The sequence below is a fragment of the Electrona antarctica genome (genome assembly GCF_951216825.1).
Source record: "Electrona antarctica genome assembly, chromosome: 6".
Lineage (NCBI taxonomy): Eukaryota > Metazoa > Chordata > Actinopteri > Myctophiformes > Myctophidae > Electrona > Electrona antarctica.
In genome coordinates this window covers 16,870,003-16,888,141 of record NC_136811.1, presented here as the reverse complement: position 1 = coordinate 16,888,141, position 18,139 = coordinate 16,870,003, and the positions used below count along the sequence as shown (strand labels likewise).

The 18,139-nt window shown below is 43.1% G+C and overlaps 1 protein-coding gene across 2 annotated transcripts; it reads left to right on the top strand.

Moving 5' to 3' along the window:
* The first annotated feature begins 849 nt into the window (after nt 1–849).
* cep85 (centrosomal protein 85) lies at nt 850–17,567 on the top strand. Of its 2 annotated transcripts, XM_079503072.1 has the most exons (15): nt 850–1,002; nt 2,016–2,074; nt 2,227–2,358; nt 6,153–6,339; nt 6,947–7,559; nt 8,596–8,726; nt 9,328–9,445; nt 10,436–10,621; nt 11,521–11,673; nt 11,936–12,090; nt 12,519–12,636; nt 13,041–13,091; nt 13,181–13,288; nt 13,878–14,130; nt 15,226–17,567. In XM_079503072.1, the coding sequence occupies exons 2-15, from the start codon at nt 2,035–2,037 to the stop codon at nt 15,387–15,389; spliced, it is 2,409 nt and encodes an 802-aa protein (XP_079359198.1). In that variant the 5' UTR covers nt 850–1,002; nt 2,016–2,034; the 3' UTR covers nt 15,390–17,567. The 2 variants fall into 2 exon arrangements, with proteins under 2 accessions (XP_079359198.1, XP_079359199.1); XM_079503073.1 differs by lacking the exons at nt 850–1,002; nt 2,016–2,074; nt 2,227–2,358 and adding an exon at nt 4,568–4,768.
* Nucleotides 17,568–18,139: the final 572 nt, after the last annotated feature.

Genomic DNA, 18,139 nt, shown 5'->3' with positions numbered 1-18,139 from the left:
TAGACAAAGAACAGAACAGGAATTCATCATAATGGAGGTAAAAATGGAAAAGAAACATATACAGTGAGGGGAAAAAGGATTCAGATTCAGATTTTATGGGGGCCAGTTTCGAATTGCAGCCATCCGTAGGTGCCCTTTGAGAGCGGTTTTGAAGGAGTCAAGGGATTCGCATGTCTTAATGACTGTTGGTAGGGCGTTCCACATTTTGGTGGCATAGGAGCGAAAAGAATTTAGTCCCTTGTGTGTGCCAAATCTGGGTTGTACATGGTTCGTTGCACTCCCTCTGGTGTTGTGGGTGTGGACTTCGTTAACATTAAGGAAGTATCTAGACAGGTACATGGGTATCTTGGTGGTGTATCGAATCTTGTGGACCAGACCCATTGCAAGATGCTGTACTCTGTCGTCGACCCTAAGCCATTCCAGCCTGTCAAAGTGGGCAGGGGTGAGGTGGGTTCGGGGGGTGAGGCCAAGTATGAGCCTGACCAGTTTGTTTTGGGAAGTCTGGAGCCTAGTTTTAAGGGCCTTTGAGGTGCTGTGGTACCAGGATGTGCATGCATAGTCAAAGAAACCTAGAGAGAGAGAGAGAGAGAGAGAGAGAGAGAGAGAGAGAGAGAGAGAGAGAGAGAGAGAGAGAGAGATTGAGATTGAGATTGAGATTGAGATTGAGATTTGTGAATTAATGGTAAAAGGTTTCCCTATGCAGAGGTCTCTTCAATCCTGGGCGGGACTTTGAAATGTTCGTCTGTTGTCAAGGTGCGTTTGTTTATTATCACTCAACTGCCAGCTGATCACGTGACTGGGTGGACAAGAGTAGCGTTGACCGCAGTGCGGGACACGCTGGACTATGAAACAAACACACTGGCTGTTTGAAGAAGAGTGTGTGCTTTTTACAGTTGGTGTCTTGGTGAGAACAGAAGAACACACAGAACAGAACAGCAGCTGGCAATCACTCAGCTCCCGAGATTTTCCTGTCCTTTCTCGCCATTCTCGTTTTTATGAAAGGTAATGTGACATTACGTTTCCATAACGATTACCAACTAGTTGTGGGTGTTTGCGTCTTGGTCTAAAAACAAAAACAAATTAAACGTAGAAATGTACTAGCCTTGGTTTAGGTCTAAAGTAATCGCGTTAACTGTAAAAGCTAAGACGTGGGTTAAAACGGAACAATAAACACGTATCTGTTTTAAAAGAGCGTTATTTCGTCAGCGAAGTTTAAATCGAAGTTTTAAGTCCACTGAGCCCGAAATGTAAACAACGAGCTTTAAGCTCACGATGTGAGCCGTTCAATAACTTTTATCCAGCTAGCATTTGTTAGCCATGTAGCTCTCTAGTGTTAGCACTGGCAGCAGCAGGACTCTGACTGACTGGCGTTAACAAAGACATCCGATGATACATTTAAATCAACGTTTTCATTGTGTACCTCTCTGCCAGTGTGCTTGGTAGTCCGTTAGATCTATTATAGGAGACACTAGCATGCTGATTGAATGTGTACTGATTCTCTGATGGGACCGCAAGACGTTTGTCAACAGATTATGTAATACGAGTCAATGACATGTGCTATTGGTATTAATGCTGCCTGCTGTTGAGTGTTGGCCCACCACAGACATCTAAATCGAGGACGTCTGTCTGATGTTGTGAGGTCAAATAAGTTGGGGTTGATGACTACATCTGGGTACCCTAGCTGTTTCTCTAGGTCGGGTGTGGGGACCACCAGGGGTACAAATGAACTCGTTATGGGTCTATTACATAACACTGATTATTAAAATAGTCAGTGTTATGTAATAGACCAATTGCAGATTGGAGTCCCAGAGATTTTTTTTAAAGCTATCAAATCATCAATGCTAGTTCATGTCAAACTGGGAGTAAAAGGTAATATAATAGTTAGTTAATATGATCTTTCCTGGTTGTTTGTGGCCCTCTCCGTTCAAGTATCGAAACCAAACAATCCAAAAGTATTGTTTTGTGTCTCTGTCTCGCCATGCAGTCTATATCATTTTTTGTCCCTCTCTTCGCAGTCAGGTGACATCGTGTGAAATGACCGCCCCACAGAGATACATGGAAACCAAGCCGACAGGTATATTTAAGTAAATATATATTTCAATATGTAGTGTTAATTATTAACAATCAATGAGTGATTTGCAGACAACATCTCCTGGAAATGCCTTTTTTTATATATATAATAGTGTGATTGGAATGACCAACTGTGTCATTGTGTCACATTTTTAGTGCGGTTTTGTGACTTGGAGTGGCAGACGCCAGCGGTGTCTGAGAAGTACCAAAGCCGTCTGGGCAGACGGCCCGGGACGGCGGACAGCGGGGACACTGGTCTTGGCGCCTCGACATCTGACGGCACAGAAGGTGACATGTTATCCTTGCTCTGAGCCTGACTGCAGCGTGTTGTGTGTGTATATCGTTGGCTTGGATTGTTTGTTCCTCACTCAGCACTGCTTAATAAAGAAAGTCACATGTAGACCATGATGACACGTATTCTCTGTTTACTTGTATACCGTGGCTCACCGTGGACTAGTCATATTATACACTGCAGTGGTTCCCAACCTTTTTCCCCCACTTGGAGACCCCCTTTCTTAAACTAACCAAAGCACACACACCCTGTAAGCTTGTGGATTGGCTATTTTGCTATTTCTAAAACTCTTTGAATATATATATATATATATATATATATATATATATATATATACATATATATACAATGACTGACATCACAAAATTGGGATGCCAGTTTGAAACTAAGTGGATGAAATCAAGTTCTGGCTCATTTTGTGAAACATGATCCAAAGGGGGGCCCTGACCCCCAGGTTGGGAAGCCACGTAGGAAGGTCAGACAAAACAGCTGGCTTCCCCACACAGTAATTGCAATTACTATGTAGTTGTTAGTTCTTCAGGTTGTGTGTGATCAACTTTTAAATGGACAGTATTTAAATCTTAGGCTATGGAAGGGAGGGGAACATTCTTGGAATGTCTTGTCTGGCCCTGCATGCAGACAGTGAGAAAACACACACACACACACCCCTCCCCTTCTGTGTTGTGATTGGAAAAAGGGAACATCATCTTCTGGCCTGTGTTGTTGTCCCTCTAACTATTTATAAAGTGAGAAATGTGCTCATGATCCAGGCATGCTCTGGAGATTTGCAGAGGTAGATTATATACCGAGCCAAAAAGGCCCCATCGCTCTATGGTTCATACCTCTGGTGTTTATAGTCTAATTAGGTGGACAGGGTGTGGGGTAGAGCGGATGCTAGGATTGGATGGCTAAATGGAAACTGGGAACACTTGCCCCTTACCCATAATGTGACCGGTTACATGCAGAGAGTTTCTGTAATGCCAGGCTTTTATAAATGGGAACAGGATGAGTTGAATGTGGAGTCAAATTAAGGTTGCATCAGTGGGTCGTTTTCGTTAGTGTTTTTATTACGGGTGTTTGTGTACCGGTATGCCTTTTAGAGAACTGTTTTTTTACAAGGCGTAGTTACGTTTTACCTAACTGTCAAGAACGCTCATGCTGCTGTTGGTTCTCGGGTTGTAATTGATAACTGCGCTTAGCAACACAAGTCTTGAGTCTTACTTTAGCTTTAATGATGGGCTGTGTGGTTGTACAGTGCAGTCCAGAGTTTGAAAGGGTTCATCTAACCAAGTCTATCTTTTGTGTGTAAGCGGGGGTAAACACATTAACCCTGACGTCCATATTTTGGGAAAATATCAAATGTTCACATGTTTTGAGCTTTATTTTTAAAGTAACATTTTCATAAGTTGTGAAAATAGTTTTATAAGCTCACATCAACTCACTTTCAATATTTGTTGTACGACTAGGTTTATGTGGTTATGCGCAGTCATATTGGGAATATTAGCCCAAAATAGCAAATCTTAAACTCAACGCTTTTAGATCGGCTAATTCTGGTGTACAAGGAAGCAGAGCCAACTCGGGTCTGTTTTAAGGAGTCTTGATGGTTTAAGTGGTGAAATAATAGTTTAAAAGTCTTATAGGCTATACTTTATATAAGTTGACTGGAAGATGTGCCAGATTGCAAGCTGTTTCCTCACTGACAGAGTGGTTTAGACTTGTTCCAGGCAGCCAGTCCCATAAATCAGTTGAGCCTTGGGGCTCCTTTTGCATTTGAGTCTTTGCCTCATTTTGTTTTTGTGCATGGAAACTCGATGTCGTTGCCAGAATCGTCTTGCTCATGCTTGCTAATTGTTATTCCTCCCAGTAGTTGCTAAGCACTATCTGTCGTGGACTGAAAGAACCCATCAAAAACTCCTGTTCACTCCATGGTTGTTTTTGGAGATACACACACGCATACACACATACACAGATTACACACACACACACACGTGTGTGACGTGTGACTGGGAGGGGGCAAGGTGCTTAAATAAGCGGCTCCCACAGATCCTGTCTGTAACTTGAGCGGTGGTGGGCTATAAATACCGCTAACCTTTCCTCCGTGTGCCTGTTTGTGTGTGCCGTTGCTCAGTGCTGTGGTACAGGGTGGACTGGTCATTCTCTAGGACAATACTCCTATGGGCACACTGCCCCTGCCTGCCCACTGTGTCTGGCAGTCAGGTTTTAGCTTTGGGCTTCCCTGCATTTCTTTCGGTGCCGCCCAGAAATGCAGAGGGAGGAATTCTGTGCCGACTCAAAGCATTCTGCGGCTCACCTCCCCACCTCGGATGCAAGAAAATGCCAGGGCTAAGTTTGCTAACGTGTTGGACTGAGTGTCTGCTGGTCAGAAGTGTTGCGCAGGTCCGTCAGGTTTGTACTGCTGTTTTTAAGTGGTCGTTACATAACAATGTGAGTGTTTGTGCCATGGTGGCAGGTGGACCTGAGCTGTTTTTGGCTTGGCTTTGCTGTTTGCTTCAGGGCACTGTGAGTGTGCACTGTGCAGTCACAGAAAGTCGACTGTAAGGCTTCATATTTTATGGAAATCGCTTGGAATCAGGCTGTCTACTGTGTGTGCCTGTCTAATCTTGTAAGGTGTCAAGGAGTTGTCCCGTCATGCATTATTAGGATGAAGGACCCTTCAGGCAGCAAAAAGCCCAACCATCACTTGTACTGTGTAAATCACAGATGGTGAAACTGGTAATACAGGTCTGTACATTTGATGCATTTAAAGTGGCTACCTGCTGAGTTTATTTACATGGTTTGATTTCCTAGTACTATTGGTCTACTTCTAGGTCATGGTCTGGTTTGTTGCTACTTGCTAACCACTTTATCCAGTGGGTCTAGTCTAGGTCATTGCAAGCTTGTTGCAATATTTGCTGAATGTTCACCCCAGAATAGGGACACTAAGTCCATACACTCTGCTGTTGCTACTTGCTACTAGTCCACATAACCACCTGAAAATAGAGTAAATGGACTTCCCTGCTACTATACATAGGCAACCTGCTCTAGTTTTGTTGAGCAATGTGAATGTGTCTACATGTGCGTATTTAACTGTACCAATTATTATTTAACTGTACCAATTAAGATAAATCAATTGTTATATGGAAACCCTTGAAGGACCACTTCACCCATTTACAACCTGTCTTCATATAATTGGTCCTAACGCCTCAGTCCTCACCCTAATGCTCATTATAAGATGGTATCATGTCATCTATACTCTGTGTCTTAGAGGAGGGCTTTGAACTTTTCAGAAACCTGCCTACCAGTGACAACAGCCACAGCCCTCCAATGAGATGAAAAGTGAACAGATGTAAATTGAGCCATTTTCTAATCAGCATTAGTGAGGACCAATTATATGAAGATGGTTTAAGGGCCTTGCAAACGGGGAGCAATAAAACGCGCCTAATAGTTCATTTTCAATGAGACCTGCGTTTTTGCTCAGAAGTTGCGGTGCGTCAACGCAAGCGTATTTACGTGAGCGCCGTCCTGTGAATTTGTTACGCGCGTGCTCGTTACGTGCACACGCCCCGCGACCTGGATTCTGTTTAGCTTTTTTTTACGCTTGTGTTGTTGCGCCCCTCTTCAACAGACCGGGGGAGACCTGTGTTGATCCAGGCAACAACGCCTGCGTTCCTCACTTTACGTTTGCAAGGCCCTTAAGGCTGAAAATGGGCGAAGTGCTCCATTTGTTTTTTTGCACAGTTTGCAAGAAAGACTCCAGATTTGACTCTTCACTCCCACTTTTGGCTGTTAGATTTCTGCAGCACGCGCAGCAGCCCTTCCTTCCAGCCCATCCGCAGTCAGATCCCCATCCCTACTGCACATGTCATGCCGTCCACGGCCGGAGCACCGGCATCCAAGCCCCGCATCCCAGAAGAGGCCCAGGCTGACCCTCACAGGCCTTCCTCTGGCTCCAGAACCTCCAGCGGCGCCAGCTCCAAGTAAGCCTCTCACCAAAAACTAAATCTTGTTTTTATTATTTAGCGTCTTCATCCTTCTCATTAATCTAACTGATTTCCTAGTACTATTGGTCTACTTCTAGGTCATGGTCTGGTTTGTTGCTACTTGCTAACCACTTTATCCAGTGGGTCTAGTCTAGGCCCCCTAATGTCCCCCCCCCCCTCTCTACACCAAATATCTGTGCTGAAAATTGGAGCTTGTTGCAATATTTGCTGAATGTTCACCCCAGAATAGGGACACTAAGTCCATACACTCTGCTGTTGCTACTAGTCCACATAAGACATAACTACCTGAAAATAGAGTAAATGGACTTCCTTGCTACTATACATAGGCAACCTGCTCTAGTTTTGTTGAGCAATGTGAATGTGTGTCTACATGTGTGTATTTAACTGTACCAATTACTGTTGAAATAGAGCGAAAATAGCCTGTAAATTGGCTATTTTTTAACATAACTGTGTGTGTGGTATTAAATGCTTAGCCTGTTTTGGCCTTGGTACATTATTTATTTTGATTATCAGTACCGGCCATCGTCAGTCATTTCTTTGTGTGACAATCATTAACTACAAATTTCATGATTCTGACTGACAGCCCTAGCTCCAAGTCCTCTCTCTCCAAATCGGCGTCCTCGCCCAACCTGGACGCACAGTCGGGCGTGGGAGCGGATCGCCTGGGACCCAAACCAGACTGCCTGAGCCGGTACCGCAGCCTGGTCAACGGCCTGGACCACTCTCTGTTCCCCATGGGCGACCAGACGCATTTTGGCGAGGCGAGGTTCGACACTCCTGCCATGGAGCCCACAATGAACCAGTCGGCTCTGCTCGGGAGTCTGTGCCCCGACGTCCGACTCAGGTTGCAGATGACCGGGCTCGACTCGACGGAGTGTGTCTCGGACACGTACAGAGGAGCAGGCATGGAGCATTCCTATAAGGTCCTCCCCGAGGCCAGGCCGGGAACGTCTGACCCTGGCTGCGTTCAGAGAGGCGGCCACCCCGGCATGGCTGCGTCGGCCGGAGTCTATCCCGGCTCCCTGGGGCTGCAGACACAGGCTCTGCTAAGGGACCACGCGGGGGCCAAGGGCTACGAGGCCTTGTTGCAGCAGGACAGATGCGGGGGTGAGCTGCCCAGCTGGCAGCAGCAGCAGCAACAGCAGCAACAGAAGCAACAGCTGGAGAGCCTGCGTCTGCAAGTGGAGCAAATGCAGGTGTGTTGTTGCAGCACAGCACAGCAGAGCAGGCCATTAAGGTTTAGACTACTAGACCAGTGGTTTTTAACTTTTTTTCAATTTTCATATAAAGGTCCATTATTTATTCGGCATTTGATCCACACCACCATTTGATAAGATTTTGCCTCCAAGACCCAAAACGTAGAATACTGTATTTTGTTGTTGAATAACATTTTGTCCACAATTCCATGTGGTACTATAGAAAATATAAAAGGCAAACGCGGATCAAAATAACAATTCTAATTGTGTACAGTTCTTGCAAATTAAGTAATGTAGAACCTAGAACCCCCTCAAGTACCACGGGTGGTTCTCGGACCACTGGTTGAGTGACTGACTATCCACATTGTGATTTAGATCTGAAAATGTAGATCTGCTATTTTTAGTGAGTAACACTGTCACATGACAGGACAAAGTAGAATTCAGGCTTTACTGCCTGAGTGTCCACACACTTTGGACATCCGATTTTAAACGCATTTCAAATGTTATTGGTTAATGTTCAGACCTAATAAAAAAGATTCCATTCTGATTTGGACTGCGAGGAAGAAGTTTCAGATTTACTTTGTTACACATCTAATATGTTCAAACACATGTACACTAGTCTTAACGTTTGCTGTGGGGTGTGTGTGGGTATAAATATGCTTAATAATAATCAGTATGTTTGTATGACAGTATCATCTTGCACCAGTCACTGGGTGAAATTCCGTCATACATTAACCTTTTACTATGAACGTTCTCGTACTCTCCACTACAGCATGGGGGAGTGAATACATTAACCAGTGTATACACTATGCAAATGTAGTAATGAATGAATGTCTTTTGAGGCCATTCACTGTGGGTTTTTACTTTACATTCTACATTCATGGACTAAAGTTATCAGTCGCCACGACTGATTTCAGTCATTTTTTATTAAATTAAAAGTATTAGAATGGGTCAAAGTAGAAATACATGTTATATTGCTTAATCCCTATTCACTGCACATGTACTGAAAATGCATGTTGTTGTTTTTTGTTCATAGTTAATGAATGCTGGGGTGGGCCAGTTCTCTTCTGTGTACGCCCCCTCCCCACATTTGGAGCCTGGAAAGTGGGACTCTCTGGTCAAAGCCAACGAGGGTTTGTTGAAGGAGAAGGAGCTTGTCATAGACAGGTAAACGCACTACATTAGTGAGAATGAGCCAATATTTACAGATCTCCAAATATTATATTGTCATTTGTCGCTGTCCAAAACGGTTACCTTTTAGGAAATACCTGCATTCAATGCACTGTAGTTATATAGTCACACTAAGCTCTTATTACTTTTTTATTGATTCAATATTTACAAAACCCACAGACAAACGTAACCACTTTCAATCATTGGCCAAAATGGCTATTCTTGCTACTTTTGTGCTACTCTCTTTGTACGAAAATGTTTGGCTTTGCTCTTTGTCTGTTTCCTCCACTACCATTATTTGAAAACATTTGTTACTAGTTACTTTGTAGATTTGGATTTTTATTACAAAACATACGGTACATTAACCACTGCAACATTTTAAAGATCTAAATGCAACGTGTTGTGCGCTTTTTGATCGTCTATTTTCTAAAGTGTTTTATACATTTTGAAAACTTAAAATGAGAATTCCGCATAAGGAGTACTTTTACTTTTGGTACTTTTAAATATATTTTGATGCCCATACTTTTACTAAAGTACATTTTGAATAGCGGACTTTTACTTTAAAAAAGTGCTTTTTTCAACACTGGTTGTGTTGCAGACAGAAGCAGCACATGGCCCAGCTGGAACAGCGGCTGAGAGAAAGCGAGCTGCAGGTCCACGGAGCCCTCCTGGGGCGCGGCGCATCCTACGCAGACATGTGCATGCTCCGCCTGCAGGTGAGCTGCCGTGGACATGGGTTAAAGTCATTTTGACCTGGGAACGATTCTATAAATGTCTTCTAAATCCTGACAGTTTTCTGAAAAAGCCATGTTTCTATGTCAGTCGTTCTTCGATTTTTCAAAAATAGCAGACCTACAAGCTCGTAGCGCGCCACTCGGTGGCACGCTATGAGCTTGTAGATCTGCTATTTTTCAATAGCTAAAGCACAACATAATGCTTACACCAAAAGGGGTTCCCGCCCAAAATGGGTTAAATTAATTTGGGTTCCATAGAAGCCAGCATATCTTCCATGCATGCATGTTGCACAGCAAAAATAGCCGAGCTACAGGCTCTCGGCACATTGAGAGCTTGTAGATGGGATATTTTGGGTAATTAATTTAAGATCGGAGCATTTGAAGTGGTCAAACTAGCAAAATGTTCAGAAGCATCTTCCATAAAATCTTAGTGGTCTCGGATATTTCATATAAAAGCCAAGGTTTAACCCTCAATCTGTGATATCTTCACCTGGTTGGCAGTATGTGGAACAGCAGGACCCCCATTTACAAAACGTACTACATTATGAACCCCTTAATGTACACATTGTGAGCTTGTAGATCGGCTATTTTCTAGACTAAAATTCCGTTAAATGTCTACATTGCAATATTAAAAAGAAAAATGTACTTTGTAAGTTGTATTTTGAATACTGAAATATTTTTGTACTTTTCAATACTTCAGAGTTAGAGCCAGTACTTTAACTCAAGTACAACAAAGTACAAGTACTTTGTTGAGAAACGTTATATTTGTGGAGTAATATTTTGACATGGAGTATCATTCTACATATACTTTGACACTAGCTCAGGGCTTGTCCACCACAGAGTACAGTCACACGTTGTGCAGAACAGATTTACAGCGTGTGTGTATTCTTAAACACAGGCGTCAAAACGTACGGCGCCGGGTGGAAAAGTTCATGGTAACCTCTCCTCTCCTAATGCCTGGTCATGTTACAGGAGGCTCAGCGGGAGAATGCGTTCCTGAGGGCTCAGTTTGCTGAGCGGACGGACTGCGCGGCTCAGGAGAAGGCCGAGGCGGAGCGGCGGCTGGGCTCCGTGGAGGCAGAGACGCGCCGCCTGACCGACAGCCTGAAGGAGAGCGCCGACCGGCACGTAGAGGAGCTGAGGAAGCAGGAAGAGAGGGTCGGCACACGTCATTTCAACTGATATCATAGCGTTAAACCCATTAAGACCTGATGCGCGATTCTACAAATGCCTACTAAATCAGTAGTTCTGACACTTTGAAGATTTAAAAAAAAAATGGAAGGTTGTGACGCGCTGCGAGCTTGTAGATCTGCCATTTTTGAATGGCCAACGCTAAAATCTAAAATTACATGAATGCTTTCCCGCTTTTAGTAGAAAAAAGGCATGGTATTTCTTTGAAACCTTAAAGGCATATTCATACTCCAGTTTTAGGTGATGAGGTGACCACCTTTTCGGTTTCGGTGGTCATCTCATCACCGAAAACTAGAGTATGAATAGGCCTTAATTGACAAATTCTTATTGTGATACCGATAAAATGGAAAAGTCTGCATTGTGATATCGATAAATAGTACTTCATTAGTTCCACTGACCCAAGCCGGCACACAATCGATTGATTGATCATTCAAATACACATGCTTTAATTAATTGTATTAGCTGCATTGTATTAGTTTTAGTACTATTAGTTAGTACATTATGGTCAGCTTTAATGCAGCCTTCCAAGTTTTTAAACGACAGCAAAATCAGCTTAGGTTTTCATCACCATTTAATCCCTAAATGCAAGTATTTATGGGAAAATGTTTAATTGATTTTCTTTCCGTCTCTATTCTTCACGTTCTATTCCCGGAAAAAATTTGACTGATTTGAATAGCGAAAATAGCCGATCTACAAGATGCGTCACATTGTATGCTTATAGATCGGCTTAATATTTTTGGAAATGTTCACCTATTATGACATGGCCAAAATGGGACGCTTACTATACACCAGATTGACCGTTGTTAATGCCGCTGAGAGCACATGACCGTTGACCATAATGCCGTCGTTTGGCTGTGTGTTTGCAGATCCGCAGTCGGGACAAGCACATCAACAACCTGAAGAAGAAGTGTCAGAAGGAAACGGAGCAGAACAGAGAGCGGCAGCAACGCATTGAGACTCTGGAGAGATACCTGGCCGACCTGCCCACCATGGAGGACTACCAGCGGCAGAACAAACAGGTCAGTGGCTCTGGTGTTCTCTGGTCGCTCCGTCGTCATGGATCGCATCCTGGTGTTCTCTTGTCGCTATATAAATGCACCATTTATTAATGGTAATGAATGCAGCCGTTCTCACTGGCCGCACTCGGGACAGCAAGAGTTGTGCACTTCTGGGATCAAGTAGGGCTTTAATTTACGGGGGGGGAAAACACAAAGTTAAGTTATGAGAGGTTCCTTCTGCTTGACAACGATATATGGAGACTGACCGTTTTTTTGTGTTCAGCTGCTGGACGTGGAGCAGCGGGCGGCCCACCTGCAGGGCAAGGTGAGGGAGCTGGAGGTGTGTCTGGAAGAGGCTCGCTCACTGACCAGAGAGAAGGACTCGCTGCTGGACGAACAGAGATGCAGGGAGAGAGAGCTGCTGGCCACCGTTACCAAGTACAAGAACACACACACACACACACACATTTTAGCAATTTATTCATGTCCGCAAAAAGGAGAGCATACATGGACACAAATATTAAGGTACAGTAAAGTTACATTCACAAAATCATGATGTGTACATCATGATACAATAAGCATATCACACTCAGTACTCTATAGGTATAAGTAACCGTGTGTCCTGTAGTGGCTACCAATTATGGCAGAGAAGGCACACGCACCACATCCACTAAAATCCATTTATACAGTATACCGTTCAGTAACAGTGCATCAACCTATATACTTCTTTGACTGGGGTCCTCCAGGGTTCTATCCTTGGGGCCCTCCCTTTTTCCCCTCTACACCAAATCTCTTTGGCAAAAATCCTTGAAATGAAAACCTTTTGCGGCCCACTGGGTTAAATGCAACGGTTGTGTTTTGTTCAGTTTGCAGGAGCGTGTGCAGGAGGGTCTGGAGGACGGAGCCCGGCTGCCCTCCCTGGATGTGGAGACGTTCAGAGCAGAGAACGCTGTCCTGAGAGAGGAGCAGCACAGACTGAAGAAGGTCCGACCACATGAAAAAACCCTGACATGGCACAAGTGTTTTAGTTTTAGTTGACTAAATATAATATTTACTCGACTAAATCTAGAGGTGATTTTGCAGATGAAAATGTGTTTTGGTGTTGTAAGTTGTAACGCCTGATTTTACAACTTTGGTGCATGCTGAAAAAAAAAATTAAAACTCTGAATGCAGAGAGTGCTCAAACACGATGCTCTGTGTTGCGAAGCGCGTCTTTACCATAGAAATGCAGAGCATAAAAGTGCTGGCAGCATAAAAATAAAAATAAACTTCTGTGGACAGTCACTGGACACGGCCCCCTAAATGTGATGCAATAGTTATGTTATAGAAACCACAATGCTTTTCCAAAGAAATGTAGTCTAAAAAAATCCTGATTCCTCTCCTTGCAGGTCATTGAGAAACAGCTGAGGATGATGGAACAGCTTGGGGCTCAGATCAGGGTACGTATTGTATTCTTCCATGTGAAGTTCATCTACATTTGGTATGAAGTATGATCATAAAAATTGGTATGATTGTGCGTTTTGAGCAGAACTTGGAGGAGCAGCTTTCCCAGGAGGAGATCAGCTCCCAAGCTCTGAGAGAGGAGGTGAATGCCAAAGAACAGAGTCTGCAGCAGCTCCGCACAGCCATGAAGGAGGTGAGAGAGACACGCGCACACACACTCATGTTTGTATTACTTTATTTGTGAGAACATAAACATTTCAGAATGGCAATTTTATGAATGCCATTTATACAGTATTTTGCTATTTTCGGTGCATGACACCTAGTATAAATCAGGCAATAAATCTAACCCTAACCCTTAAACCTAACCTCTAAATGCCCATTTCTCTTATGAGGACCGGTCAAAATTCCCTCCCAATGTTCATCTTAGCCCATTTTAGCCCGTAGCACTTGCCCTAGCCTCGACAACCTTACAGGCTCAACTTATGCAATTCAGACATGTAGACATAGAACTCTAGTGTATACGCATAGTTTACACTTCCACTCTTTGTATGTATTTGATGTATTACCATGTGTTGTTCTTGCTTACTGTAAATCGCTCTGGATTAAGAGCGTCTGCTAAATGCCTAAATTGCAAAAAGATAAAAAAAATAAGTTCTGCTATACTTCTGGGGGCACTTGGCCCTCAAAAATATAGTAATACAAGTATGCACGCAAACACACATACAAACACACACACAAACATGAACTGTGACACTGTGTTGACCTCGACGTGTGCATTTCAGCTGTCGGGGCAGAACCAGGAGCTGCTGGACCAGAACCTGACCCTGCAGGAGCAGATGGGAGATCCAGAGTGGAGGAACCTGAACCTGACCCAGGCCTCCGGCAGCACCATGCAGCCGAGCGGTGCTCGCCTCACCCAGAGGCTGCATGGGGAGATGTCGTCGTGCCTTGGTGACCTGCGCTCCCTGTGCAACGTGCTGACCCAGAGAGCACAGGGACGAGACCCCAACCTCTCCCTGCTGCTCGGCATCACCCGTAAGTGACTAAAGCTCCTCCATTGAATGTTTTTCTTTGCTGTCTTCAATATTTTTCTGGCCAAGGACACCTTAGCGAAGAGAGAGATGAAGCGCTACATATTGTATAACATTATGTTGCAGATTAAAGGTTTTGTGACAAAAAAAAATCATACCTTTTTCTGGTTTTATGACCTCAATTACACCCAAAAAACCTGAACTTTGAACATTCAGTGGATGTTCTGTGGTCTGGAGTTTTCTCTGGGGTTTGGAAGCCTTTTTAGGTGCAATGAAAACAGGCAAAACTGTGAAAACAGTGACATCTGCTGGCAAATCCCATTGACATATATGGGATTTGCTGGCTCTTACATCACAAACGGCAGGAAAGCAGAGCACTTGTTTGAGCCAGAAAACCACAGAAAATGTACTGAATGTTAAAAGTTCAGGGTTTTTGGGTGCAATTGAGCTCAGAAAACCTAATTTTTTTTTGAAATTACAAAAACTTTTAAACGTTTTTGTAGATTTCAAAGATGGCTTCATAGATTTGTTTGACAGCACTATCATCAGTGTTTGATTGTTTTCAGAAAGTTGACCACTTAAACCCTCAATACTAAGAACTACAAGCTTATAGATCTGCTATTTCCGGCCAATGTTCCCTTCGGAAAAAGGAATTCTAGGGTTCAAGTGGTTATTGTTAAAAAAAAAGGTCCTATCACACAAAACATTTGGTGGCCCCCCGTAGTCTCTCTCTGAGGACCCCCTGCATTATAGCATTCAGCCACTAGACGTCATGGTTTACTGTGGATTTTTCAAACGGGTAAGAGGCGTAGGAAGCACAACAAGTCGTCGTAAAATCACAGTAATCTTGTCACATGGGTTCTTGCTTTCCTACAAGAATATCGTACATATTCCATTGGCATACCTCAAAACCGTTGCGTACCGGCTTTGATCACCATGGTCTGTGTCATTGTTGATTGATTCAACTACCAGATCAGATTTGACTTCTTGACATTTATGCGTCTGGTACAGCCCTGATATGTTCTAAATCAATGCTGAAAGAAATAAGATGAATACAATAAATGTAATCAATGAAGTGAATGCTGTGTTCTCTCCGCAGCACCCCCTCCCATTGAAGCATGTGTGGAGGACTGGCTGAGTCCAGAGGTGTTGCAGAAGAAGCTGGCAGACGCCCGGCTGCTCCGACAAGACGTGGAGGAACTGCGTACCATAGTGTCTGACCGCTATGCACAGGACATGGGAGAGAACTGCATTACCCAGTAGTCCTCCTGCCATAGTGTCTGACCGCTATGCACAGGACATGGGAGAGAACTGCATTACCCAGAAGTCCTCCTTCCATAGTGTCTGACCGCTATATGCACAGGACATGGGAGAGAACTGCATTACCCAGTAGTCCTCCTTCCATAGTGTCTGACCGCTATGCACAGGACATGGGAGAGAACTGCAATACCCAGTAGTCCATCCTCCTGGAAACGAAAAACCCTATCAACTCAAAGCTCCTCCTAGAGCAAGTGGTTCTCAAAGTGGGGTCCAGCAAAAAAGAGTTTAACATGGTGTCAAAATCTGTTTTAACAACTTTAACACTATATGCATCGGCTATTTTCAAAAACATTTTTAAAACATTTTAACACGCAACGTAATTTGTGACTGTCCCAGTCACAAAATATTTGGGGCTTGGGGTTCTGTGGCCAGGTACAGATCCGTTTGGGGCTCCTTGACATGAACATGTTTGAGAATCGCTCTTCTAGAAGAATGCCAGTGACCAGTAAATGAATGACAGACAGAGGACTTGATTCTGATTTGGGACGGAACAGAGGCTCAAAATGGGACGTCTCTTCATCCACTGGTCATTATCCTTGTCACAACGCTAAACTCCGCAAGATTTGGCAATCAGTGGAAGCTGAACTCTTAATACTTGATATTTGTAGCAGTATGTAGGTTGTGTGTCTGGGGTGTTATTTTCATTTTTTTATTCATTGTCATGACATTTTTGTGTCTGTTGGCAAACACTCGTCCACATCGTTCTAGTGAGCGGGCATTTGTGCAACTATGAACCTATGTAATTTATTTTAAACCTTACTTTCCCTCTTAGGGGGAAGATAAACCAGGATGTGGTTGACAATCAACTGAAAATATTTTGATCTGTATTTTTTGAGTGACCTTCGGGCCGTTTCGCACACCAAGCACGAGAACTATAAACGAAGTAGATGGCGGAGTTCACATAACTATAACCAAGACAATCTAGTTATTGTTAGTGCTTGTTGTGAACGGCCCTAATAGACCGGGTAATGTTACTGACGAGCCATTATTTAAAATGGTGGACACTGTAACGTTGGATTGTGATGTCGGTTGGAGTAACGATGGTTCAGATTACAAATCCTCAGTGTCGATGTATCCATTTGTAACCCTTGTTTAATTTAACTCGGTGTGTACAAATGTACAGTCTCAGAGGATTTTACATATTGGGGCTAGAGTACTAAAGCAACTGACACCAATAGGCCTACTGCGGTCAAAGGGACCGTCCGAAAACGGCTCTATGAATGTCAATTCTTTCTTTTCTTTTTTTAGGCTCTCTTTCAATGACTGAAAGTCAACATGTGCCTTTTCTGTGCTGCTGTTACAGCCACAATACCAATGCATTTAGACCAAGTCACCACAAAGCGCTGTACCCACCACCGTTTCTCTTTTTGACGTGATCTTACTTGGTCTATCAAGCAACAAAACAATCAATACATTCCTTGCCTTTTGACTGTTATGGCTACTTTGTCTTGGCTTGGTGACTTGGCTAGTTAAGGCCTTTACACTGTTGTAAACCAGGTTACTGAATGATTTCCACTTAAATTAGTTGTAGCAGGCAGGTTTATGTAGATTTGGCAGAACGGTGGTTCTCAAAATGGCGTCCGGGGACCCTAGGGGGTTCCAAACAGACCCTTAAAGGTCTGTAACTCTGAGTTATCGGAGTCTTTGAGATTAAAACATTTGAGAATCACTGCTCCAAAAGCATGGCAGACTTTATATGTCAAGTTTGATTATGCAGCTAACGTCCAGTTTGATAGACACTAATGACTGAACGCTATAGCGTTCAATCATTAGTGTCTATCAAACTGGATGTTTGATAGACAATGTATACATTATCCTGGCTGCAGTATTGATTTAAGTTTTTGTTTGTTCACAAGTGTAATGTAAAGCATTTGTTGGTCCTAATTTATTACTGTAACATCTCACTTATTTAACAAGCATTACATAATAACCTGCAGATTAGCAGGAATACCAAGTTTTATTTTTTAGAAAGCCAACTACTGCATGCTCCAACATCTCAGATCTCTCTTGCAAAAATGGAAAAGATGTTTATATTTTCATATATTTTTTTTGTTTTTGACTGTAGAAATAAAAACATGTTTTGAATACTCTTGCCCATTCGATTAAATATATTTCATTGCATTTATTTATCTTCTCTGTAGAGGAGGCCTAAACTATGTTTCACCTATTTCAATTGAAATGAGGCCTAACTAGTTGCATACCAGTGGTGCACACACCAAAACAGCAGATATACAAGTTCCCAATATGTTGTGCTTTCAGCTATTTTCAGTGCACAACAAATATGAGAAGTCGGCACACCGTGCCAAGAATTGCTGGTATGAGCTAGAAACGTAGGTTACTTGAGATGGCACAGTGCCATTGATTAGGTATTCCTGTTGAAGTGATGTGCCCTTGCATTAGCTATTTAAACAAGCCACCTCTGCTGAAATCTAACTGCAATATTCAGGTATATAAAATAAAAATGGTGTTATTTTGTTCATAATTCAAATCATAACACTGAACTCTGTCTAATTGTATATTTATTGGCTAAAACATGTTCTCCGTCTCCCCATCTCTACAGTTGTTCTTTAGAAAATACCTTTTCCGGCGGGTTACCAGTTTCAGAGAGAGAACCCTTTTATCAAAATAGATTTCATAGTTTAGTTAACTTTTCATCACTTCTAATTTGACTTGTTTATCCTGTATCCTACATG

Excerpts from the sequence above, each read along its gene's own strand:
- cep85 (XM_079503072.1), top strand. The coding sequence starts at position 2,035 with ATGACCGCCCCACAGAGATACATGGAAACCAAGCCGACAG. Across the intron at positions 7,560-8,595 it reads TGCAAGTGGAGCAAATGCAG|TTAATGAATGCTGGGGTGGG; the intron begins GTGTGTTGTTGC and ends TTTTGTTCATAG. Across the intron at positions 10,622-11,520 it reads TGAGGAAGCAGGAAGAGAGG|ATCCGCAGTCGGGACAAGCA; the intron begins GTCGGCACACGT and ends GTGTGTTTGCAG.